The 27,066-nt window shown below is 35.6% G+C and overlaps 1 protein-coding gene across 3 annotated transcripts; it reads right to left on the bottom strand.

The window, feature by feature from the left end:
• Nucleotides 1–27,066, bottom strand: GGT5 (gamma-glutamyltransferase 5). 3 transcript variants are annotated; one of them, XM_072415577.1, is made up of 13 exons: nt 26,830–27,061; nt 24,512–25,178; nt 13,830–13,960; nt 13,546–13,641; nt 11,372–11,561; nt 10,736–10,893; nt 9,661–9,807; nt 8,722–8,861; nt 7,205–7,392; nt 4,152–4,249; nt 3,414–3,526; nt 1,131–1,241; nt 1–212 (listed from the first exon to the last, which is right to left on the bottom strand). In XM_072415577.1, the coding sequence occupies exons 2-13, from the start codon at nt 24,682–24,684 to the stop codon at nt 66–68; spliced, it is 1,692 nt and encodes a 563-aa protein (XP_072271678.1). In that variant the 5' UTR covers nt 24,685–25,178; nt 26,830–27,061; the 3' UTR covers nt 1–65. The 3 variants fall into 3 exon arrangements, with proteins under 3 accessions (XP_072271678.1, XP_072271679.1, XP_072271680.1); XM_072415578.1 differs by lacking the exons at nt 24,512–25,178; nt 26,830–27,061 and adding an exon at nt 22,699–22,829; XM_072415579.1 differs by lacking the exons at nt 1–212; nt 1,131–1,241 and adding an exon at nt 1,699–1,995 and having other exon boundaries at nt 26,830–27,066.

Raw genomic sequence — 27,066 nt, forward strand, 5'->3', positions numbered from 1 at the left:
TTCTTAGATCCTCTTTATTAGAACTTCAATTTCTTTTTCTTATTTTAAAATATTCTTCTGTCAGTTTAATACCCTGCAGCTTTTGCTTCTTTCCTCTTATCCGAAAATGCAAATAAACATCCATCCTCCTGGGATACAGCTTGGACTACATTTAAGGGAAATGAAATGTCGTTAAATGCATGTCCTTTTTCACGGAGTCCTTTCTGCACTGCCTGCAACAATGAAAGGAAATATCAGTGATCAAGAAGGTAACTACATTTTATTTTGGACTTCTCATTGAACATAGTGTGTTCCTAGCTGTTCTTCTGTCTCATTTCCTCGTCACAATACCACTCCAAGGCCAAACTGTTGGTCTTTTGCCTAAGGTTCCTACTTGATATAATGTTTATATATTTTTCTACATGTGCTTTGAATCAATAAAATCTTTTCAGTGTCACACCCCGGAATTTATTTTTTCTATACTAGGATTTTTAAGGATAACCGATGTTGTGAGTACTACACTGCACGGTTGCACTTTCTACCTTGTGGTGTACCTTATATGAATACTAAATAAGTTGCATGTTTATATGGCACCATACTCAATATTTAAAATCCCTGATCAGATCGTTTTGAATTAATGTTCACAGCTGCAATTAAAATAATAGGACAGAATATATCACTATTATATTTGTCAATCTTTCACTCTATTCTAGGGGATTTTGAGTTTCTGATCACCACTTTAGGAAAATTACAATGAATACTAATCACCACTATAACAAAACTGACTATTTATAAATCTGGGTAAATGGCTAACAATGTGTTCTCTGATTGTCATTTCTATATAAATGTGCTCCTTATTGATGTAGTAATAAATACTGATCTGAATCAACTTCTGTCTTTTTTTTCTAAATTAACATTTGCAGAAAAAAAAAGGAAACACACACTGTAGGCCAAGCTTGAACTGAATGCAGGCCAAACTATTTCTACTTAAAGCAGTAGTTCTAAAATTGCCACTGTGACAAGCAAAAAGCAATATAAAGTTTGCCAGAGTTACATAAAACCATAATTTAGAAATATTATCTTTAATTATTTACACATCACTAGTAGCCTTTCATCTCTCTCATTACACACAATTACTCAAAATATCTTACCTTGCTAAAATCTTGCTCAAAATCTAGCTGGTTTTGGCCTGTGACATGAAAAACAGGCATCGAAATGGCTTTTTCAAGGTTGTAGCCATACCACAGCTTATTTATTATAGCCTAGAGAAAGAATGATACAAATTAGGAACACATTGTAAATATGGACATTGTGGCATGGGCTATCTCTATTGTGGAACAAGTTTGGCAAAAAAAGCTTTTATTGGTTTCTAGCAGGGTTGGGGAGATTTTGATTACCTGCTGTTTCCACACCAGCAGTATTCAAGGCAAGCAAAGGAGTTTAGTAGAAGTACCCTCAAAAGAAGATCAGTAGAAGGATCAAATGACTCCTTACATTACTGGAAGAATGCATATTCCCTTACACTGGTGTGCCGTGTTCCCCTACGTTGGTGTGAAGTGGGAAGAAAAATATTCCCTATGTAAGTGTGCAGTGGGAAGAAGAATGTTCCCTTAAATTGGTGTGCAGTTTAGGGAAGAATGTTCCCTCATGGTGGTGTGCAGCGAGTAGAAGAATGTTCCCCTACGTTGGCGTACAGTTTAAGAAGAATGTTCCCTTACGTTGGTGTGAAGTGGGAAGAAGAATGTTGCATTACGTTGGTGTGCAGGGAGCAGAAGGAAGTTTCTTTATGTTGGTGTACAGTGGGATGAAGAATACTCCATTATATTTGTGGCAGTGAGATGAAGAATGCTTCCTTATGTTGGTGGTCAGTGAGAGAATTCCTCAAAATTACTTTCAAGTCATTGAAAACCATCTCCCATCTTCCAGGTGCCCCAGGGCCCATTGCAGCAGTTCCACCACTGTTCGCACTTTTTTGGAAAATGTACAGTTTTCTGGTCACTTATATATGAGGATATTCTATAAAATATATATATAAAAAGGCATTCATTTATTAAAGCAAGCATTAGTGCCTCATTGGTATAAATGTGTGGATTGGTTATATTTGTATATATCACCACTAGATGACACACTTACAACAAAACACTTCAAGGGTTACGACTAACCATTTCTAGAAGTTTTATTATTAGTGTATCATTTAAACATTGCAATGTCAGTCCAATGTGAGCAACCAAGAACAAACCAAGATCAAGTCAAACATAAGCTCATGTTTGAGCTTATGTTTGACTTGAGTTCATTCAATATGACCATGAGTTCATATTGAATGAACTCAAGTCATTCAATATGAATATGAGTTCAACAATATGAGTTCATTCACAGAATTGGCTGACCTTTGCGTTTAAAAAATAATTACATTTGTAATATCCATAATAATAACAGCAAAGCCACAAGAAGAGATTGTAGAAAGTAGAAACAAAAATCTAATTATGGTCAAGCAAAAAGGTAATAATATATGGCCTTTCCAATATTACTGCAATGCATAATTAATTATTATTAACTAAGTATAACATTTGTTCCAGTCAATGAACTAGACATGCTTGCCAGATATGGCAGAGCCGATTATAAATTACAATACAGGTTTTGTTATTAATATGTCTAAGATGTGGATTTATTCAACTAAAATTATTAAATTCTGCTGAAAAGATATAAATCCACAAACTGTATTATTGTGTGCTAAAGAGAGACAAATAGAAAGTTACTTATATTAACGTAAATGGCTGCAATTTTTTATAGAGCTTTTCATTCCAGGTTGAATTATAAGCATAACAACATCTGTAAGAAGCTTATTGACATTACATAGATTAAGTTATGTTTGCATGAAAGTATTTTTATCTAATAATGGCACAATTTTTAGTAGTGAACTTACTAATGGAAGCTGCTGATGGTCTCTGTGAGTAAAGGAAACATGTGAACAACACATTTTTGGAGAAAGCCTGCTTGTTCTTGTCATGAAACATTTATTACAAATTGTTTGCTTATTTGCCTTTATCTGAATCCAACCCCCCTCCCCAACTATTCCACCTGACATAAGTCAGCAGAGTATATTTATCCTTGGCTGCTGTAGGGGATTCTAAGTTGAAGAAACAATTCTTTAATCAAGTGGAAAGGTTTCTATCACTCTCACCTTCTTGGTGAGAGTCTTGGCCATGGAGTTTGTATGTTCAATGCGTTTGTGTGGCTTTCTCCCATATACCAATAATATAGATCACCCCCCCAATTAGCCTTAGACTGTTAGAAAAATTAGACTAATAGTAAGGACATAAGGTTTGTGAGCTTCTATGAAGGACGTTGTGATATGAATATGGACTAACCACGTTTGTTTAGATTAAATAGAATAATGCATGTGTTTTACAGGTAGATATAGTAAAAGTACTTACCTGTGTTGTGGCACTTATGATCCTCACCCCTCCTGCACCACCTATTACCAATTGAGACTTCATGTCTTTTGACAAAAGAATGGCTGGAGTCATGGATGATGGGGGTTGCTCCCCTGAAATGACATAAACAAGATATTTTGGAAACCTAATATAACAAGATTGTAGAAGAATATATTGAGCAGGGCTCATTAGTTAACTGGGGTGCTCAAACACTAGAAACACCAATGTGTTTTAATTACGTGAAGGTTCCCCCTTGTTAAAAAGGCTGAGAAAGGCTGATCTAGACTGTCTATTACAAACTGCATACATTTTTTACTTTGACCAGAGTTCTATTTAAGGTAGACTAAATGACCTACCTATCTCGACCACTGCTGCTGTCTGTTGGTTTACCAAGAAATTTTGTTCAGAACAGATCTGAATAACACATTGGTACGTTGTAGAACAAGGTTAAAGTAATAGAATCATTAGTGAAATAGCTTTTTCTACAAAAGAGGAATAATTGTTCATGATGCCATTTCTTTTTTAGGACTGCTTGTTATGTGTTGTAAAGTGTAAATGTTTATTTTATTTAAATTCACAGAAACATTAAACTGTATAGCAGCACAGCTGGGCACGCATCATTCCTATTCAATGCGCTAAACCTTTGAACCTAACTATATAACTTATATAGTCCTAACCTAGCTCTAATTCTTCCAATGCTACTAAAACTCCAGCAGTAGTTAAAAAGTAAGTTCTCACCTGGTCTGATTGGCTGTGAAGGAGGAGTAATGCAGAAATCTGCCAGCTGATTATTTAGGATGATCCCTGTGCTTGGTGAATAGATCATGGCACCAAATCTAAAAAATGAAAAGGAAAGAAGTTAGTAGTTTTATTTTAGCGATAAATACTCTAATAGTTCATTTTGAAATTAAATATACTTGACAAAAAGCAATTGTATTAGCAAGTTTAAATAAAGATTAAATGTGTACAATAAAATCCCTTCATTCTGAAGTTAAAAAAAACTTGAGTAACTTTTAATGTTGTCACTGTGAATGGAACAAGAAGCATGACGTTGTAATAAAAGCACAATGGATAGTGGCATAAAATATCAGAGAATTATAAGAGATAAAAGAGATGAAACAAGGGGAAAGGGTAATGACTTATTCACATATTTGCATTGAGTTACAAAAATGTAATGAGCTTCAGAACAGATGAATGTGCTACGTAGACTAACAAAACGCACTTTAAAGGCTTTTTGGCAGTGTACTTCAAAGCCCAAAATGAACGGCACCAAACTGCACCAATGTGTGCTATTTCAGCACAGTAGTATGAGCGAACCTCTTATGTGTTTCCGAAGAAGTAGCTATAAGAGGTAAATGGCAATTACTAAGCAATCTCTTATGAAGTCTTTGCAAATAAATGCCTTGGACTCTGTGGTGATACAATGAATAATGTATTAATACTGTGTTTTAAAGAAATGAATTACACAATGAGTAGTTTATATTCATTATCCTGATAATTCAGCTGAGAATTGGATATGCAGTTAGGTTATGAAATATCTTGTGGTGTGAGTCAGTATAAGATATTCATCATGAAAGTGAGAGAGAGAGAAGGTAGCAGGATTAAGAAAAGAGAAAAAAAAAAGAGAATTGGACAGGAAGTGACAGCCAGAACAAGATTATATTGACAAGCATATGCATATACTGTCTGCCATTTGGTATGTGTAAGGTTGTTGGTTGTATTAGTGGAGGGCAGGGGTGTAGTGGGGCAGGCACAGGTGGGAATGTCGTACCCTCATTTTTTCGAGAATAGGCACGTGTGCCCATTCTTTTTTTTAAAGAATTCTTTGGTGGTCCATGGCTCTGGCTGGTCTGCCTCCCCGGCGGGTCAGGGAGGGGGCCGTACCTACCAGAGCCGTGAACCATATCTCCCGTATAGGAATTGCAGGCTCAGGTTGATAGGAGGGTTATCTCTCTAAACACAACCCGCCCACTCTCCCATCGCTGGTCTAAGTCTGCAGGTTCTAGTATCATGAAATCACCCTGCGGAAAGTTTCTTCCCCTTTGAGTGACAAATAAAAAGGGGTGTAGTGGGGCGGGCATGTACCATGCCCCCTCTTCTTTTTTTACGAGTGCACCCCTGGTGGAGGGAGAAGGTTTACAAGTAGGCACAAGGGTATATAAAATCCCTGTGAAGAGGGCCTTGTCAGCAACAGAACCAGAGAACTGGGTGTTTGACCTTTTCAATGGGGAGACGCATGGAGCAATTTAATAAATTGTTTGACTTAATTTATATGAATGTGTACTGCAAACTCATTGCATACTACATGGAAACAGAATCAGAAATAAACTCGGAAAACTGGAGTACTTTTTGCAACCTAAACTTAATGGGCATATTATGGGAATTCACTGTGGCTCCCTTACTAACCATTTGAAAGATCTGCCAAAAGCATTGAAAGTGGAATTAAAAGTATTACTAAACTAAATTCTTATCAGATACAGTTTTTATAGTTTACAGATCTCTTCTGCCAAAAAACCTCTTTATCTCTCTTTTTTTATACACTGCCTGAGGTTCATATTAAGTGCAGTGAACACTCCTAGTCAATTACAAGCTTCTACAAGATGCTGAGAGTGGAGCTGGGTGTGCAGTTGATGTAACTACAGAACATAAAATAAGAAAGAAAATCTCAATGTTTCATGAATCTCTCAATGTCAATGGATGTAGACAGAGCAATAGGGGAATGTATCACTGGAGTAGCGCTCACTAGAATGTAGGTACATAATATACAAGTATCTTGTTGTACTTGCACAATATGACTGCAGTGAATTCACTTTTGTTAGAAAACATTGAGCATAAAGAACGAACCAAAGATTCAGGGTTTTGTAAGTGTTTAAGAATGAAGAGTAAGCAGTTAAAACGAGAATAGGAAGCAGCCGAGTATTTCTAAACTTTACTTGCTTCAGCACCCTAAAGGAGAAAAGTGCACCAGGGCAAAAAACTGTGCAGAACAGATGAGTCAAAATGGATACGATACAACACTGTGATGTCACCTCTCTTTTATCATGCTCATTACAAAAAGTCACAGACATGCTGCAAAAGACTGTTAGAAAAAAGATAGGTTTTTATAGGAGACTAATAGAAGCCATCAACATGCTACAAGATACTAAATGAAAAGACATACTGCAAAAACTGCTTCCTTCAGTAGGTGACTATAGGCAACTCTTGCAGAACCATCTACAAGCCCCAGATATGTTGCAGGAGATAAAGCAAGCCAACTAATATGTGGAATAGGACACTAGAGACCACTAGCATGTTTTCAAAGATATCTGGAGACTGTCTCTCTCCCAAAGATGAATAGAGAACACTGACAATCCACCACTAAAATGGTGATGAATGTGATGAAATGCCATTGCCTTGCTGCCATGGATAACTAGAAACCACTAACTTGCTCTTTCTGATGATTAAAGACCATGGCACTCATGTGTTTTTAAAGATGATTTGGAGAAAAATGAAAATGTCCTATAAATATTACCATACAATGCTGCTGTGACATTTAAATGATTCACATCCAAAAAATTATATGCGCTGCTTGTCTAAAGGAGGAGACAGCAGACAGGCCAGAGAAATTACTTTTTCTAGCATACATTGCAAACTGACCGGTTTATGGGCTTTATTGGAGGTGGTTGTCCAGCCTGAATAAAAATACCAAAGTAAAGTCTGTAAATTATAATCATTTCTGTACATTTATTTAGAAATAGCTTCTTGTTCTCTGTAAAAAAAACATATATGTAAGGGAAATTGTCTATTCTTACACATGATTGATGGAGCTTGTGACAGAGACTGAACTCCCATCCTTGGAAATAACAGAGATGTGGGTGGTGCCCAATCTTTCTAGAGAAGTGGAGGACACATTATAGTAACTGAAAGAGTGATTTCCGGAGTTGTCAATCTTCTCTCTGATCTTCTGTGCAAACCTGGCTGACAGAAGGGTGTCTACAATCTGTAGAAGAGGTGGGAAAAGAAACAAAAGGGTGGAATAAATAAAAGGCCTTTTTACCAGTATATTTGGTAGTGAGGGAGGAGGTAACAATTATATAATTTTCATTGGCATGTATTTTTTGAATGATGTCTTTGAGAGCTGCTTTTCCTGTCAAAACATTTGTTTTTCTGTTTAGATTTTGAGAGGTATACAGCTATACCCCGCAGAACAGTATAGTGCTATGTGAAGGAATGCTATGGATTGACATACAGGTCCTCTACCCAACCACACCATGTCACTGGACAGTAAAAGATGGAGCACAATAATAAGCTCATTTTGACACTCTGCTCTTTCCGCTCCAACATGCCTCTCGTGCTGCTCCCCAATTTCCTAAAATCCACATATAATCATGTATAACTGACTACAGAGCTTCATTAATTTGTTCCTTTTTTATCTGCCTGGAGTTCAGATTTCAAATGTATGTATATTTGGGAAGGGCTGGTTCCCTATTAGGAGCAAAGATAACTCTCAGGGGAGGGCAAGAAGCGGGATTTTAAAGGTACTTAATCATTCAGGTTAGTTAAAACATAATTTTATTTACAAATATTAAAAATACATAAAGACCAAAACACTAAAATACTAGACAAATTTTCACTACCACCAATAGAAAGATTTTAACCCTTACAATCTAATGGTGGTGAGGATAGTTAGTTAGACAATAAACAACTACAACCAAAGACAAAAAGATTTCAACCTCCCCAGCCTACATGAAGGTTGGCTTGGGTGATCCAAGGCGTTTCGCAGATTAAGTCTGCTTCCTCAGGTGTACAGGAAAGGTGCTTTAGTGGAATTGTAGTGTAGTAGCAGTAATGATGGTATTTTAACTATCCTCACTAACTATTGGATTGTTGAGGTTAAAATCTTTCCCTTGGTGGTTACCTTTGCTGATAGTAGGGAACTAGGCCTTTTTCTCCTTTCCAAATGTCTACGTTTGGGATGTGGTACTTGTTTATCTAATTAATGTAAAAGGGTTTACTTAAATTAAAAATAAAATGGATGTATAGCCAAAACATTTTATTTTAATTTTGGATGGTGTTGGAGGGGTGGATACAAGTTTTTTTTTTGTGCTGTCTGTCCCCACTTGGGAACTTCACCCCTCTATTTGTCCTAATGACCATTGACAGAAAGTGAAAGAAGATTCAAAATTGTCACCAGAACAAAAGGAAAGGTAAATCTTTTAATGCGGGCACTTGTGGAAAATCAATCAGGAACATTTAATGAGCTTGTCCTCTACTGCACGTGCACACATTGCTCAGATTCACCGTCTGTTACACACATTTATATTTATACCTCTTTTGTGTTGCCGGCTGCTAGATCATCTGCCAGTTGTCTTTTTTGTCCGTTAGCAAATTTTAAGGCTTCAGCAACGTAATGGTAATAATGAATCTGTTCTGCCACATTCTGCATAGAGTTTGCAGAAAAGTTATATCCTGAAAACAAATGTTCTCTATTAGTTTATCTAACTTTAGGTATAAATGTAATCATTTAAGTATTCCATTAAAAGTTGAAGACTCTGGAGTAAATCAATAAAGATTTTTTTCCTATGCTTATTTAATAATACCTCTTGTATATAATAATATCCAGATCCCTCTGCTTTGTAATAAGGCCGGCTTTTCTCTTTTGTAATCATGCTGTACAGATGACATGCACTGATCACTGTTATATGCCAGAGATTCCTGCACTAACCATTGCTACCCTGATGCACATGGCTGCAAAACTATCCCACATCTGATATTAGAATGTTGTGTGTGACTGTAGTGAATTGTTTCATATAAATGGGGGACTATTGACTCTTCACAGATCCAGCTGGCTCATTGGTTTATTAGTGATGGACTAGGGCAAACCTTAACTTGATACTTATTATGAGCCTATTCAGTAAAGTGGTGCAAAGGGTAACAAGAATGTGCAAAATGCTGTCAATTATGGCAGCAATCAGAATTAGGTGTTTTAAAGAGTTAAACTGATTTAGTAATCTTATAATATCCATGGGCTACTGATCTTCGAATATTAATAGAAGTTCTAACAATATTCATATCCCAGTACTCCTGTAGAAAAAATCCAAATGGGAGTGACATTGGTAATGAAGAAACCAATGGGTACCTTCTAGATCCAATAGACAGTTTATTATACTGAGGCACATGTTGAAACTATACATTTACACTTTTCTATAAAATATAACCACAACCTGTGGCCTTTGACCTGCCTAGATAGTTTTAACAATGTTCTTACCTTCTAGTATATTAAGAATGAAGCTAAGTATAGCGCCCCCTGCTGGGGGAGGAGGTGAATACAACGTGTTGGATCCAAGAGAGAAGTTCAAAGGTTTCACGATTTGCACTTTGTAATTTTGTAAGTCATCTTCAGTCAAAAAACTTCCTAATACAAAAGTAGTATACTATTAATTAATTAGTACTATAATAAAATATATAAAAATAATCAAAGTAACTGACAGCAGAAGATTTATTTTCAGTGCTAGAATTAAACAGTTAACCTTAGATTGGTCTATACCCTGGCTAAAATCATAACACTTTATATTATTTATTGAACTATTTCCACTTTGTAGGTTAATATTTGTTGCTTTTATTAAGACAAAAGTATACAAAAACAATTATTTATATAACAAGCTTTTTGGGGCTTTCCAGTTTCAGCAGTTCATAGTCGGACATAAAGTGAATTTTTTTTTTTTTTGATATTGTGCAGACATCAGTATCAGTGTACTGGCTGGGATCAGTGCAGAGGAGTCATGTTCTCCATGAAAAGTAGTAAAGGGGTGTAAAGGAAGTTTTCACTTTCCTAAGGAAATCTGAAAAGTACACACAGTGCTCAAGCATTTTCATTGAAATTATTTAGTAATCTGAATGATAAAATATTGCACACAGACATTTTTGGATTACTATTTTGCCTACATTGAGGCTTTTTTCTGACTAAATCTTTCTACCGAATTTCATTAAAATAAATAAAGGATTTTTTAATATATTCAGAATTATTACCGTATTTACAATCACATTCTGAAGCAAATATGAAAAAAACATAATCACAATAAAACAACAATATTATTGAATAATCTGGTAGACTCTAAAAGGAATTGATTAAAATTGTTTTGTTTGTGGTCATCTTAACTTAAGGTGAAGATCTCTGTTTTATGGATAGTGAATCCAACTAACTACCTACATTTACCTAAATGAGGTATTATTTTTTTGAAATACAACTAAAAAGTGCACAGGTTGGTGTATTTTAAGAATTTGAAGTACAGAACAGACCACAAAGTGTTATTTGAAAGACACACATTAAGTGGAGAACCAACCTTCATAACTAAGGTCCTCTATCATCTTCTTGGAGATGGATCCATTATAGAAGCTATCCGCTCCTTCATCTGCCAACACTTGAAGAGTATTCCCAAACTGGGTGAAGTTTATAGCCTGGCCTTCTTTTAGAACCTCATTGTTCTTACACAACAGCTGACTGTAAAAAAATAAATAAATAATTAAATGAAGAACCTTACCTGACAAAAGAAATACTCATATTTTTATACTATCCAAACTTTTGCAAACTTACAATGCTTCCACGTGGTCAACACTATGTTCTCTATGTATGTTCTTTGGAACCACTTTTTTCTAATTCATCCTGACTGATAGATTACTCTAGCTCAGCTTTGCTTGACCTTTTCCCTTGATATAACTTTCTGGTCATAGGGAACTCCTGCTAAAAAATAATGTTCTTAGCTCACAGTACATTATCGTAGTGGTTAGTGGAAGAATACCTCCTATAATGCTTGCCAATGGAGAGATAGCATTTCTCAAGATTTAAGGAAACTAACAACCTCTGGAGGAACACAAGAGTTCCATAGAATACTGGTAGAGAAATGCTGTTCTAGCTGTTCATTCATCTTTCTATTCATTAGTTTACCACTGTGTATGTTTTTTACAACCACTGTGCTTACCAAATTGAGTGTTTTTTTATTAACTTCTCAAAATAATTCAGATATTTGCTCATAAGGCTTGTAATCCTAATTCCATTTTTCACTAGTTTAATTGTTGGTTCGAAGAGTGACTTCCATGGTAATCTCCCGTGCCGCCGATGTGCTGCCTCGTATCCTCTTATTTCTCCAGGTACCCCAATCCATTGCACTCCTGTGTAGGATAACCTGAGGTTAGGGGATACTAAGTCAGTTAATATTGTAACTATTTAATTACCTTACCCAAAGCTAACCTGTCTGCTAATTTCCTAAAAATAATACAAATCCTTAATCTTGTCAGTTTTTTTGTTTCATTCTTCCTTTAGCAGCTTTCTACAATTTCTCTTACCTATTTGGAAATGATCTGGCTATTAAAAAATAAATTGCAATGCTTGACACATCCACACTGATGTTGTATATATTGTACAAGCACCAAGACTTTGACAGCAACAGATTGGCAATGTTTTAGGCTGGATTTTTGTATTGGTGTGGTTACCTTTAAATCTGTAATCAGAATTTCTTCTACACTGTAATGATCATTTTCAGCTTGTTAAAAAATGTTTTTTTTTTTAAAAATTGTAATTAGAAAAACAAATGACAAGTAAAAAAAACATTTTATTGCAAAACGTCCTAAAAATTGCAACAAAAATTAAAAGTAATTTAAACAAGGACATTTTCATACTGAACAACAAGTAGTAAGGTGGTAAGCCATGAACTAATTTATTGTGCTAGGTGCAGCAGGAATTATGTTTTTTACATATATTTGTGGAATTAAATTTCAGCTCTGAAAGATTAGCAGACCCTTTGAAACTTTAATGTCCACTCCAAAATTAGAAGTTTTAGTATGCATTGACTAATTTGACAATATATCTATTTTGGGCCTTTATGGGACCTATATGGGGCATACATTCTGTGATTGAGAACTTATCATTCCCATTGAAAACTGCAGAATCATTCTCTGTCAGAGAATCTTGTTGAATTTTTGGATTCACTATTTTATGAATGGAATCGTTATAACATATATATGCATGCTTAAAAAATGTTTAAATGGCAATTCCTATATTTGTGGCACTCTTTTAAAATATTTACATTTATTTTATGTATATTATTATGAATATACTTTATATATAATAATATAGGGAAAATATAATAAAAGCTGACAAATGGGCAATGAACAATGGTATTTTAAAGTTGGTAAAACATTTGTTAGAAATGTTAAACATTAATTAAACATTATTATTTTAAATGATCAACTATTATAAAATAGTTGAATTCGTCCACCAACCACAGTGTCCACCAGCTGCAGCCTAAAGCTGTAGGGCTCACCACCATTCGGCATGTGCAGGACCTACTGTGGTGTCAGTACATCAGAAATAGTGCCAGAGTCAACACAGTGCCAGCTTCAGCAGCTGGGTTGTGTAGTCCCAATAAAAGGAATTGGTCAGAAAATGATTCTTGGGTTTTATACATTCCAGTGTAATTTATGGCAAAGAAAGTATTTTATTTTGCATTTCTAATACTAATGAGAGGGTATAGTTCCACTTTCTTCTATTTAAAGAATTGCATTACATTATACTTCTCCGTTTCTCTTTTTTTTTTAACATGTATTACTACATTGTACTATTTCCTCAACCAAATACGCTAATTTACACCATCCCTGAAGAACTTTTTCTTAGTATTACCAAACAGCCAGTAAATACATGATTCTTTAAATGGTACATTGCTATATTCTACTTAAAACCACAAGTTTACCGGTTTTCTAAATGAAAGAAGGTTAAAAATGTCCAACACATGCAAAAAAATGTTCATTAAATACACCCACCAATATTGTTTTCTGGGATGTTTAGGTTGTGTTAGGCCTACTACCACAGGCACAATGATGTTTGGGTAAAATATCTACTGGAATTGATCAGGGTAGGCAGTTTTTCTTTGATTGGTTAACAATTATATTGAAATCAAAACCATTTCAGATATAATGGTATATTCGCATCATAATTCAGATACATACCCAAATAAGTGGAAGTGGATGGTACAAAAAATACTTGTAGAATTGGTTTTACTGTCCGATCAAAATATCAATAGAAAATAACATTGATTGAAAACTGCATACCTACCAAAATACTAACAGATATTCAATAAGTCTTCCCTTTGGTTCTTACCTGGCTTCAGTAAACCAGAGTTAAAACACTGCTCTGTCAGATTTGGTGGAGACCGGCCAGGCACAGTTTCTCGAGCATTAATTACCTCAACCTCCCCTGAACAGAAGAAGACACATATGTATGACAAGAGCACAAAGTACATTTTAATAACAGTAACATCATGTTAATTTTTATTGACATTAACAAATGTAAAACATGCATCAGTTAATTGGATCGGATATATCACTGATGTTACATTTACTGATTCTATATTAAAGAAATATTGAAATAAAAAATGCACTTACCCGTTGAAGCATTATAAATTGTGAAAATGACACCTCCTCCCAGGCCCATGCTCTGTGGATGGATTACTGTGGTACAAATCAGTGCAGCAATAGCACTGTCTACAGGGGAACCCCCCTGCTTCATGATGTCCCTAAAAGAAATAGGTTTTTGTAAATAAACCAGATTCCTAATACTTTTAGACTGTTATAATGGTTCATAGAATGCAATGAGTCTGAGATTGCATAGGGCAGATTACTATCAGGAATAGAAAATTGGAAAGGCTAACAGTGTGCTAAATGTGCTGCAAAAACTTGAAGAGGGCTCAGATATTTTATTTTTTTAAACAGTGTAGTTTTATAGTGACATTAATCTTTACAATACAGTAAATGGGAATGTCAAAATGGCAAGAGTTTCAATAAAAAAGCAATGACAATATCAGAGACTGTTCAATAGTATTCATCATCCCCTCCCTATCTTTGATACAGATCCCTGGAAATGTATTTATTGTGGTGCCTCCCACCAAACCTACTTTGCCTAGTCCATGTAAAATACAAGTTCTCTTTACTCAAAAAGAGGAACTGATAACAAAACCTCAAGCCCAAGTAAATGTCAGAGAATTAAAATATGAACACATTTCAATGAAATAGAATGGAAATGAACTTTACTGATATACTCTCTTAAAGCATATTTTCAGCTCTGCCATACAGCATTAGATCATGGGACTGATAGCTTTAAAAGGGTTGGAGATTCAGGCCTGCTAAGGGAGCTTGGGTTACAACATATGAAATAAGTTTCCTAAATCATAAAGAATTTTTAGATATTCAACCAAGAAGTAATTTACATTTGCATGCCCATTCATGCATGCATTTTGTCTTTAACATGCGAATGAGTTTTCCTGACAAACCTAGTGACCTAGAAGCATTACATGTCTGCATATAAATAATAGGTTCTTTCAACAATAAAGAAAATAATAATGGATTTCAACATCTTTATGTCTTTTTCAGCTGCTGTAAGGCTTATAAATGTTCTATATATCAACACCATCTATTGGGAATGTAAATAGCCATGACAGGCCAAGCTTCATGTGTTTTTGTATGACTTGGAGGAGCCTACAATGATGCACTGGAAATTTTTTTTTTTATATATTGGAACTAAAAAAAAAGTCAAAATTCTAGTGGGATATTGTTGAAGTCTACAAGATATTTTTATAACAAATGTTTATTCCATTGCCCGGAATCTTATAAAATTAAAAAACAAAACAAAAAAAAAAAAAAAAAAATCAGTAAAAGCAGTTTTGTTTGCAATAATCATATTGTGGCCTTGAGACTCTTAGCTCTTAGTCCCAGCTGACACTTCTTTTCCAAATAATATATAAATACACATTGTCATCCAACATTGAGCCATGGCCATTATGAACATGTTGGACTCTGTATTCATGTCATCATGCTGGCCAGGGCTTATGGTACTCATTACAGTAAGGCACTAACATATCGTTATATGAGCACTGTCCAAAGTCACCACTGCCAGAGGAGGACAGATCAGTCTAAGTACAATTAGAAAAAGGTGGGTGCATTAGAGATGTTGGGCTTTAAACTTCAATATAAACTTTGCTGCTAAGGGTTCTATTTATAAAGCAGGGAATCAGACATTCCCTCAAACATTCTCTCATGAGAATCCTCCAAGTCCATGTGTTATAATGATTAATTGATTCCCTGTTTTTTCAAATAGAGATGCTAGAGTTATTTTCAATAATTGAGCCATAATAAAAGCATAGCTGCAATGTATGTCTTTTAATAACCAAACATGTAAAACTATAGACATTTCAGAATTGTACAGTAAAAAATGCCAATATTCTGAAAAATAACTACATAAGGTAAAATAGTTCTTCAAACAAAACAAAGACAGGAAAGGACAATTTATAGTGGGAATTATTTAAGTGCTGAAATGGATGGATTGAAGATGGATTTTTACAATACAGGATTTCATAAAACTTGTTAATCTGTACATTTATATTTTAAGTACCAATCCCCTGGTGCTGCAATGACAAGGAAACCTTGCTTTTCCTGTAATTGTTATATACTGGTATTAAAAAAAGAAGTGTGGGAACATACAACCACAGGGTACTAGGGAACTCTCACCAATAGAAATTAAAACTGCCTGTAAAAATTAAACATTAATAAAAGAATAATATATAGTGTGAAGGAAGCAAGTACAGTGGTACCTCGGTATAAGTCCAACTTGGTATAAATCCTGTTTGGACACGAAAAATTTTGCTTGGTATACAACCCTTGCTTGGTATACAACACCGCGCTCTACCCTTATTTACCTCTCCCCAGACAAAGCCATGACTGCCCATGAGCGTCAGTACGCCAGTTACTACCATTCAGTGAACAACCCGCGCTATAACTCTCTGTGATATACATAACATCTCCTCCTCCTCCTCCCTTCTCAGCACCATCCTAGTAGGCACTCAACTCTTCTAAGCAAGGTAAAATGAGGTTACATTATCATTTATTTCATCTAATTGCTTTTGTATTTATGTATTTTAGTATTAGGCAGTGTTTAAATTATTTCATACAGCTCCATCAATGTATAATATGCCAATAACAATAGGATTTTTTTTCATGGGAACGGATTAATAATTTACCTTTTATTTCTTATGGGAAAAAATTGTTTGTTATAAATCCAAGGATCTGGAACGAATTAAGGACTTATACCAAGATACCACTGTATAAATTAGCCTACCAAACAATTTTATTATTGCCTTCTTTAGGAATAGCCAAATTAAATAATCCCAGCTGCTTAACTATTGCAATAAGTACCTGTTGATCATGCAAGATATTTTGTGACTCCAGTCACAAGTCCTGTTCCTTGCTTACAATGGCTGCAATAGCCTGCAAATTTCACATGTTGCATTAAAGCTAAACTTTAGTTGGGAATGAAAACTACCCTGCAATAAGGCAGCTTCCACACTGCAAGGGTTAAATGCTCATCTTTGTCTGTAAATAGCAGGTTTACTTACCTTATTCTTCATTCCTTCAGAATTAGGGTGATTTACCTCCATCCTATTTGCCTGGTATATACCCACACTACAAGGGTAGTTTTCTACCCTAACTGAACCCAGGTTTAAAATGAATTGGATATACTAAAGGAAAAGTGCATTTTGTGTTGATATTGAGCATTACCAAACGTTGCATCACACATCAAAATGCAACCATTAATTTGATTTTAAAAAGTGATTTATCTGTTGTGATGTGTCTATACTCACATTTACCCTTTCCCCAAAAATGTAATAAACATTAAAATATAAGAGTGGTTTAAATGACCATTTGGTCTCATTATTCAAGCATCCAGCCAAATAGCTTAGGCAGGCCTTAAAATTTCTGTACCTTTACTGCAGCTGAGTAATAAATATGGCCAAATACCAGCAAATGAGTAGACTATGAAATGGCAAAAAATTACTTATGAAGTCAACCTTTTGTTCTATCTTTTTGCCAGGAAGCTTGCACTTTTATGTGAATGATACCTATATATTTCCCTGGTACCTGGCAACACCTAACATTTTAAACTGATTTAAAATTATTTAAAAATTATAGTCTTCATTCTTATGTGGAAATTACAACAGAGTCCAGATGACCTACAGAATTTACCCCAAGAATTGCTATGCAAGACATTACAGGATCCAGTGATCATTGTAACCATTGTGACCCCAGTTGTTTTGCTTTAATTTTCTTGTTTTTTGGGGGGAGATCTTTGCAATACAACAGAAACAACTGTATCCTATAGCTAATGCATACCTGATATACTACGCATTACTAAAAAGAATTAAGTCTTGTTAATAAATAGGGCACATGGCTGGAGCAACACACAGACTTGATATGTCAAGCAACTGTCAATCTATGCACAGACCTGCAACATGAGTGTTACATTATTAATAAATCACTGGCCACAGTGGATATTTTCTAGCCTTTAAGAGCACATTTGCCATAGCATGTAGCAGGTAAATATTTGATTTATTAGTTATGAATACGTTTGGGGAATATATTTTTTCAATTCAATAATAAAAGGAAAACAATGATTTAAAAAACAATTCAAGAAACAGAGAGAGCTTCCAAACTAGAGCAATAAACAATCCACCACTTGTATTCTCCAAATCATGCAATGCTTCATCGAAGCTTGGGTAACAGAAAAAAAAGTAATGAGACTCCCAGCCACAAGCTCAGGATGCAGCAAATACATTCCATGCTGAGTTCCATGTGTTAACAAGAGCTTGGTACTCATCAGCTAGGAATGGAGTTTATGGATGTTTTTTTAAGATTTCCTGGAAAACCACATGCATAATTCAAGCAATTATAAAGCCGTCCCTTTCTTTCTTTCCTTTTTAGAAAAAAAGCCACTACAAGTTATTGAACATACATAAACACAATCAATGGGTAAAGGAGGCCCTACCAAGTGTTGTATAATGTTCCTAATAAAGTGTTCAGTGATTATAGTTTATTAAGTATGTAATTTAGGACTGACTCATCAAAATTCCACATTTGCAGTTGTGTACTCATAATTTAATGTTTATTTCCCTGCATTATAAACACTTAAAAATTTTGACAATCTTTTAAATGATGTTGTAAGTGAAAACACATGCTATCAAGTATCCCCACCCACACGTATGTTTGTTTATGCTAATCCTGGTTTGAGAAGAAGCAAGTTAGTTTAACACAATGTTGCTAAACTGTACAATCAATATACAGTACAATTATTATTATTATTATTATCAATATTATTAATAAACTGTATTTATATAGCACCAGCATGTTCTGTACATTGTTGTTTATTAAATTGGGAACAGATATGCTAATATATATATATATATATATATATATATATATATATTTTTTTTTTACAAAAACTGTAGCAATGTGTGAACTGTTGTAATAGTACATGATTGAAACAAAATTTCCAGTCTGAAAACTGGGACCCATTTATTCCTCTGTTGAAAGCTGCCAGCTTGCACAGCATTGCAAAGTGCGGCCAGACTGTTAATCTCAGTCAGATGTTACGGCTATCTTTGGACTGGATAGAACATTGCTACGTCATCAACCTTCACTAAAACCACTTGGAATATATGAAGATGCAAATACATAACTCCTGAACAAAACTTGTACTTCTGAAAATAGTTATAACCTGGGTCACCTGGGTGCAGATCAAGAATCTAGACATTACCATAACTAAATTTTCTGCATAATTGTTTCAAGTCATATATGTTGCAGAAGCAGAAACATGCAAAGTGTGCCACTGCACAAAGAATTCAGACCCTTTTCAGCCAACAGGGGCCCCATGTCAGTTCAGGAAAGGGGCTAAGTTAGTTCTGCACAGGGCCCACTGTTGGCTACGTCTGCCACTACACTTGCTATGAACAAAGTAAAATGTTATAGAGAAGCATCAAGTGGGTTGTTCTGCATACATTTCTATAATTTTATTCAATGTTGGAATAACAATGGTCTCCCCTGTCTGTTGGAAGATGGTGCAGCCATTGCTCTTACTGATGCCCAATCTGTCTATGTTTTCTGCAGGAGATTTATACCACTGGTTGTGTTTTTGAACTAAACTTAATTCCCAGCAGTGATGAAGAGTCACTAGTAGATGCATTACTCATTTAAAATGTATTTACTTTGTGCTTACTGCAGACAAAAAGATTTTACAGCTGATTTCTATGAAATCTAACAGGAAGTCATCACCACTGCCCTTCTGACACTGTACCCAAACCCATTTACTTAAAATGACGTTGTTACAGTTAAGCAGCTTATATTTGAACTTGCCACCAACTAAAGTGGATATCTGTTTAATAGTAGATGTTTTTCTAATATAATCCTAAGTAAACATGAGTTGCCTTAGTTGATTTTAAGATAACAGATTCAGCAAGTTATGTACCTGCAGTTTTAGTTTGGGCAGATTTTAAAGCCCAGCTAAATGCAAAATTGAATCAGACAAATTCCAATAGCAAATATGTAAACACAAACAGTATATTATTGCAAAGTGATGTACAGTATACCTGTTTCATAGGTTAAAAGTGCTTGCACACAGCACTACAGCTATTGTATTTCATTTCTAAATTTAGGAATAAGGGGGGTCAATAAGGTGTGATCATGTGACACCCAAAATACAACAGAAGGCAGACTGCAATACCAGCAGCACCACCATTAGCAATTTCTGGAACCTATGTTAATTAAACTTCCTGGGTTCCTTTCCCCCCCATGTTTAAAAGTTTTAGCATTGCAAAAGTCAAGTTCTTTTGGGTACCCCTTGTCATCCCTTGACAGCCCTGTTTCCCAGCATTCCTGCATTATAGAAGAAACCATATGCCTACATAAAAAAGGAGCACATGCAACTCATTATGTTACCAGGAAACTAAAAGGTATGACAAGTCTTACATTTTTGTAGATATGCACAAAACTACAGTCACATGACTTTTTGAATTTTAAAAAAGTTAGTAAGGTATATAAACCTTTTTTTCTAAACTTTAATGATATAACATCCAGTTGGGATGCATTTTTTTATTGTAAATGTAATCTTTATTATGTTTTTCAAAATGTTTGGCAGCATTCCTCACTGTATATAGTTATGTTAAGCAAATAATTTGGTGTAAAGTTTCCTACCTGAAGGTCCTGCCAGTAGCAGAACTTTTTGTTGCAGGTGACAACGCTTAGCATTTGCAATATCAGCAGCATTGTTAGACTGCCAGTTCTGCTTCAGTTGGCTGTTGGACTGAAAGACTTGCTGAGAAAGCCCAACAACCAATCAAAGGAGAGTACACAGCAGGTTAACAAGAAACTTTGCATCTGATTCATTTTTTGCTTTATAAAATTGTATATAGCAAACAAGTTTTCTTTTATTTAGTAAACATATGTTGATAACATTAAAAATTAAATACAATCTAAGTAATATATATTGTAAGAAATTTAACATACTCTGTTGCAGATTTAGTCGTTGCACAATTATTTTTATCACACTTCCAAACTTTTTTTTGAGATACAACAGCGTTACAAACACAATATATACAAATCATAGAGGAAACATAAGCATATCCACTCATACAAATAGGACAAAAAAAACCTCAGGAGTATTAATTAATATTAATATTATTAGCCAGTAATTATATAGTGCCGACATATTATGTAGCTCTTTACAAAAGCCATGGTCCAAATGGATTCACAGTCTAATGTAAATAACCAGTTGTTTATAGGTATCAGAATGGTAGAACGTTACCCATGAAGCCCATGTTTCTATATATTTATCCGCCTTATCAAGAGAGATAGATCTGTATTCCTCCAAATATCTTAGACTCTAGTAAGCCATCTCTGGATTTCCAAAACACTTGGATCAGACTACGGGTCGCATTGAGAAGATGTAAAGTTATTGAGGATTTGTAGGAGTCCAGGGGTTACCCATGGTCATGTAGCAAACATACAGAGAGGGTGGAGAGAAACGAGGTCCCAACTATGAGTTGACCAATGCTGCAGACTTTCTGTCAGTAGGTCTGGATCAATGTTTCTTGCAATTTAGTGCTGATGGAGCATTTGTGTGTAATAGTGCATATATTTTGCCACTGAAAGTCAGAAAATTCTACCTGTAAAGCCTTTTGCCAGGACCTGATGTGGCCTGTGGAGCTTATTGCATTCAGGGTATAATGCATAAAAGAGACTATGTGGCAGGGCGGTCACCCTTTAAACACAATTGCTCCAAACTGAGGGGGGATTGACTAGGGCACCCGCTCGCCCAATATCTGCAATTTAACGTTTGATTTGTATGTAGGCCCATCGGGGAGGCAAGTCACCCTTAATCAAGTCAGCCGATTCCCTCCTGGTCTATAGCTTGCCTTCGGTGGAGATTTCACTTTCCAATTATGCAAAAATCTACATTCTAGACCAGTGGGGAATTCTGAGTTGTCTATCAATGGTGTTAGTAATCCTGGGGAGGAGGAAAACCTAAAGAGTAGTCCCAATGGTTAGATGGTTTTTAAGAGTTGTAGGTATTTTGACAGGACTCAGGGGCCAGTGCTACTATGTCTATGCCTTCAAATGTGTATGAAATTTCAATCCATAATTCTTCCCAATCTGATAGCCTGATAATACAGTTGGACATCAAGGAAATCCATGTCTGTGTTGGTTTTATGTCTGCTGACATAACCATACTTAATTCATAGTTGGAGATTATTCCACAAAACTGTAGTCAGTGTCATTTTGCTTTTAGTGAAAAAGGAGTAAGAAAAGAAGTGAAAAGTAGAGTAATTGGTATGGGTAGGGCTTGCAAAACATATAAGAGTCTGGGGAGGATAATCTTTTTGACTGCCTGTCCAAACCATAAAAAAGGTTTGGTTGACCAGTGTAGAAAGTCTAAATGTTTTGGTACAAGGGTGGGAAATTCTTTAAGACCATATTTAAATACTAGAAAAAACAAAAACAGTACGCAGTGCACAAAAGGTTTGAGTTGTACCGAAAAAGAAGAGAATCCCATAGGGAACCTACAAAACAGCAAACCCTTTCAAAGTGATAAGTAAGTCCTACAGATAACATGTGAAGAGCTGCCTTCTTCTGACTTTATCTTGAGGTCCCAGATGTCAGCTTGAAGACTAGCTTGGTCATTGTATCAGCACTGACAGAAGCTTCTGTTGTAGGGGGGGGGGGGGGGGTAAAACAGCTAGGAAATTCCACAGACTACTTGGAGAGCCATTTTTGGCCTGGCGTTTAGTTTGACAGCCTGTCCTGCTTTGCTAATCCGGAGTGATGAGAGCAGCTCCAAGATCTGCTGTCAAATTACCAGTAAAGATTTGCAGGCTATGCAGAAATTGAAAACACAGTCAGAATAGTCTCGTATTTAAACTTGCAGTTTACTTACAAATTCAGCTTTGAAGATACACAGTAGGATATGAAAGGATATCAGAATGTTTTGTCCCAAGCTGACTGGAGCAGTTGACCAATCTGCACTTTAGTAATCTCAACGTTGTAAAAGGAAAAGCAACATCTTCATCTGTATAGATCCTTAGAACGTATCCTAATGTAAACTATACACTTTTTACAAGAGATATCTCCTATTTGGCCTGCATTCCTTCTTTGGCAGATATCAGTAAGCAAATGACATGGCTTGCGTGGGAAACATATGATTTATTGTAAATGCTTTCTTTTACCAGAAATTCTACACCAGAAGTCTGGAAAACGTGACCTGTGAATAAGTCCTTAGCAGAGAATTGCAAAACAATATCTTGGTTCATCTCGATGTTAAAGAGTGACTTGTTCTATTCTTTCAGCAGTTATGTCCACCAGTGTTTACAACTCTGCTTCTCTTTTGAAGCCAAGAAAAGGGGGAAAGCTCTCACTTCATCATCTGCATTCTTTTTAAAATAAAGTAAAAATAGCCAGTGGCATATTTAGGGGGATTGTTGGTGCCCAGAAACTCAACACAATCTGTCATTTACATATGTAGTCCCTGCCACAGCCATTATTGCTCCCTTTAAGTAGTGCTCTTTCATTCATCTGTCACTGCAAATGATCACAGAATATCTTTTTTTTAGGAATTAAATATGTGTGAATTAGGTGCCTAATTAGAGGTGAGGCTCTGCATCTGTCAGAGACTTGGACCCCAGTTCACGTAAAAGAAAAAAAAAACTTTGCAGTTTAACATAAAAAAACTGAACACTTGAATTTGTACCATGTGACGGAAACTTTAGGTTACTATTTATGGTAAGAATCCAGCTGATTTTATTTATTTTTCTGTCCCTAATTTGTTCTGAAAAGGTCAGCCTGGAATGCATGAGATGCCGGCAGCATCTGCATGCCTCATGACAAAGAAGATTCTGCCAAGCATGGTTCCATTGACCAATCGCAGTCCCTGCGGACAGTCTAATCGGATTTGCGTGTCTGAATGCCGTCATAGTCTCTGAGGCTGAAGAACAGACCTATCAGGTTAGGAAAATGTTCAATTGATTGTTTGGGTGGTGGTTCAGATACCCCCACAAATAAAAAAAAAAAAAATCTGTTCATTGAGGGTACTATTATAGCACATCATCTTTTTGTTTTGGATAGAGCAAGAAGGGGGAAGAACCTTTTGTTTGTTGTCTGCGTCCCTGACCGCATGTCAGTTTAATATAAAAGTTTACAGTAAGGAAAAAAAACATTTTTAGTAGTAGATAGTTGCATTTGACAATGTTTTGGTATCCCTTTCCTTCCCTGAAGGTATTTGTGCCCTCCATGGCTTCTACAGGAATGGGGAGTGAATAAAAACTTCCCCAATTGATCACTATCAGAAATAAAAAACTAAAATACATTTTAATATCTCTCTGTCCAGAACTGAAAAAATGAGTCAGGCTTATTTTGGAAGTTTAACTAAAGACAAAAACAGTACAACAAAAACTAAACAAAAAAGTTTTCTGTTAGATTTAATAGAATGATAGTCTAGAATCGAATGATTGTCCCTTGCAGTGAAGTAGTGTTGCCCTTGGCATCCCGTGTTGTTCAACCTGTTCATTTTATAATATCAGCATCATTCACAGAGTGATATGTGACTATCCAAACATCTTCTTTACAACATCAATCACTATGCCATTCATTTTTGCAAAAATTTTCATACGCTGTCTCTTTTTCTCTCCAGCAAAAATTTGAAGTTGCAAAAGTATCACATTGTCATGAAACGAACAAATAGAAATATCACTCACCTGCCTATGTCTGAGCAGATTTCAGAGTCAGCAGCCACAGCTCCATTTAAGAAGCCACCATGATCACAGCTTAGCTTCTCTCTTCCCATTACCAGTGCCAGGAAAATAATAACTCCAGCAAGTATAAAAAGCATGAAAATAATCAGAGACATCCAAGCACGGGATATTGTCATTGTGCCAGGATTCAGAGTTCTTTTCCTTGAAGTGTTCTAACTCACTTATTTTGTTAGAACTAAATGTCTAATCCTTAGCCCTCAACTTTTATGGCTGTCTTAAGTACTACCTAATCATCTGACTTCTTCTTTTCTATGTGCTAGTATTTGAATGTCTCTCAGTTGTCTGGCACCACCTTTCCTATAATGTTTCTTTAAATTGTTCACCGTCACTGTGTTTTTCCTTTCCAATCAGCAGTCCAGTGTTTTTCTTACTTTCACTAACAGTACACTTCTACAATGAAGAGTGTTTTTTTCTGTGTTCTCCTCCCTTTTCTGTTTTTGCCCGCCTACTGTTGTCTTTACATACTCAAGATTTATAAATCACCCTGGTAAAAGTCTGTGAATGAAATATTTTAGGCAAGTTCATATAAGTGCATATTGAGTCCTCTTGTTCTTTTCTCTTCTCACTTCTAATGTTTCTCTTTCTCACTCTTTATTCTGCACACAGGATCCTGTTAAAAGATTTAGCAAAAACAGTCTTCAAATGGTACAATATAAACATTAGTTTTATATCCCAAACTTGCACATTTATTTGTACAATGCAGGTAAATATATTTCACATTAAAGCCCTTAATGAACTGAATCTACTAACATGAGATTGTACAGACCCACATTTATCCACCCAAAACCACATCAACAATAACAAACAATAATTATTAATAAATAAGAAACAGCAGACAACTAAACTGTGGTCAAATTGAGCTTTAATAAGGTTTGAAACAAAATACAACACAAATAAATTATAACTGTCAAGTTTATTAAACTGACCACAGAACAAGAGAAATAGACGAGGGGTTTCCTTGGCAAACAGTGTATTGTATTCAGTGATAGACTCTCATGGAATACAAGTCATAACAAAATAAAATAAGGATCTTTGCTTGTAATATAGATCCAATATTTGGCCAACTAAGTGGCACTAGGCATATACCACCTAACTTGTGAACATATATAATTTTATTTACATATATATTTGGGGCTGGCAATATCCCTTGTAGGGGAACTACTGTATTTCCAATGTTGTAATCATTCCAATACTATGCCACTATGTCCGTCTAATTCTGACCACAGAAGAAATTTTAATTTTAAAAATCACTTGCTTCACCTCGAGGACTATTGTATAGGACTACTATATGCTGTACACAAAAAATTGTGCATGCTTAAACCTAAAGATAAAATAACAAATAAAAATAATAAACTTTCTTTTACCCAAGTTTGTAAAATTTAAGAGAGTTTCATAATAAGGCAGCTGCTGCTTATAAAGAAGACTAGTAGCAGTGGCCTCATTGCCTTTAATTATTCCACTTTTTCACCCAATACCCTGATTAGTCCAGTTCTACTAGTAAGCACCCTTTCCCATACAAACGAGCCTTCCCATTTCTGCTCTAACAATATATTTTAGCAAATGTATGCCTGTTCTTTGAAGAATGCCTGTGCTTTTAACACAGTAGGATTAGTAAATTGCAGAAATGTACATAGAACAAATCAGATTATTCTTGTACAGAAACAATAGTTACAATTGTGGGGACTAGTTGGAATTTCTACATAAGCAGGAAATGTTAATACGTTTGTGGTACTTCTAAGAATACTCTAATAGTAGAACTGTGTACTGTGATAAAAGTATACTTCCTCAGGAACAAATGTATACAGTTGTAAGTTCATGGTATACGTGAGACTGGTAAAGAAAATATGTTGTGACTGAAATGTCTAAATTACTGTATTGCTGTTAATGGAATGAAGGCTGTGTTTGCTTATATTGTGGTACACTGTGAAGAAAGGATTTGTTACCTTATAGCAAGTGTGTAATTGTCCTTATTTGTACTTTGGCCAAGCACAGCAGAAAAGAAAGCCAAAGGTGGCATGTGTAACTAAACCATCTGTGAGATCACCCATAGCAACAGGTCAGAAGAATGCAGTGAACCAGACAGCAGACTTTAAAGTTGCAGTTGAAACAGGCTCCTGTCTGTCTATTTATTAGCACTTTAACCAACAAAAGAAATACATACCATTACTGAGATAGTCCCTCTCTGACTAACAGTAAAGCAGTTTAAAGCAAGACCAATAAAAGGCAGTCTTTAGATAACAAAACAAGCATGTTCCACTCACATGTAATTGTTGCTGGTGCAAGGCAGAGCTCTGTTCCCCCCACAGCTCTGGGAACTAACTCAGCTGCCTCCTAAGCCCCTGCAGCTTGCAACACGTTGCTGATCCTCTTCCCCCAGCCTCATGCTGATCACTCTCTCAGCCTGGATCCCTTTGGTTCTCTCTCAGCCCGGAATCCACTCTGGTTCTCCCTCAGCCTGGAATCCACTCTGGCTCTTTCCAGCCTCTGACTGCTCATTC

Source organism: Pyxicephalus adspersus, chromosome 6, assembly GCF_032062135.1.
Source record: "Pyxicephalus adspersus chromosome 6, UCB_Pads_2.0, whole genome shotgun sequence".
Lineage (NCBI taxonomy): Eukaryota > Metazoa > Chordata > Amphibia > Anura > Pyxicephalidae > Pyxicephalus > Pyxicephalus adspersus.

Excerpts from the sequence above, each read along its gene's own strand:
- GGT5 (XM_072415577.1), bottom strand. The coding sequence starts at position 24,684 with ATGACAATATCCCGTGCTTGGATGTCTCTGATTATTTTCATGCTTTTT. Across the intron at positions 8,862-9,660 it reads CATTCTTAATATACTAGAAG|GATATAACTTTTCTGCAAAC; the intron begins GTAAGAACATTG and ends ATTTGTTTTCAG. Across the intron at positions 3,527-4,151 it reads TTCACAGCCAATCAGACCAG|GGGAGCAACCCCCATCATCC; the intron begins GTGAGAACTTAC and ends ATGTCATTTCAG.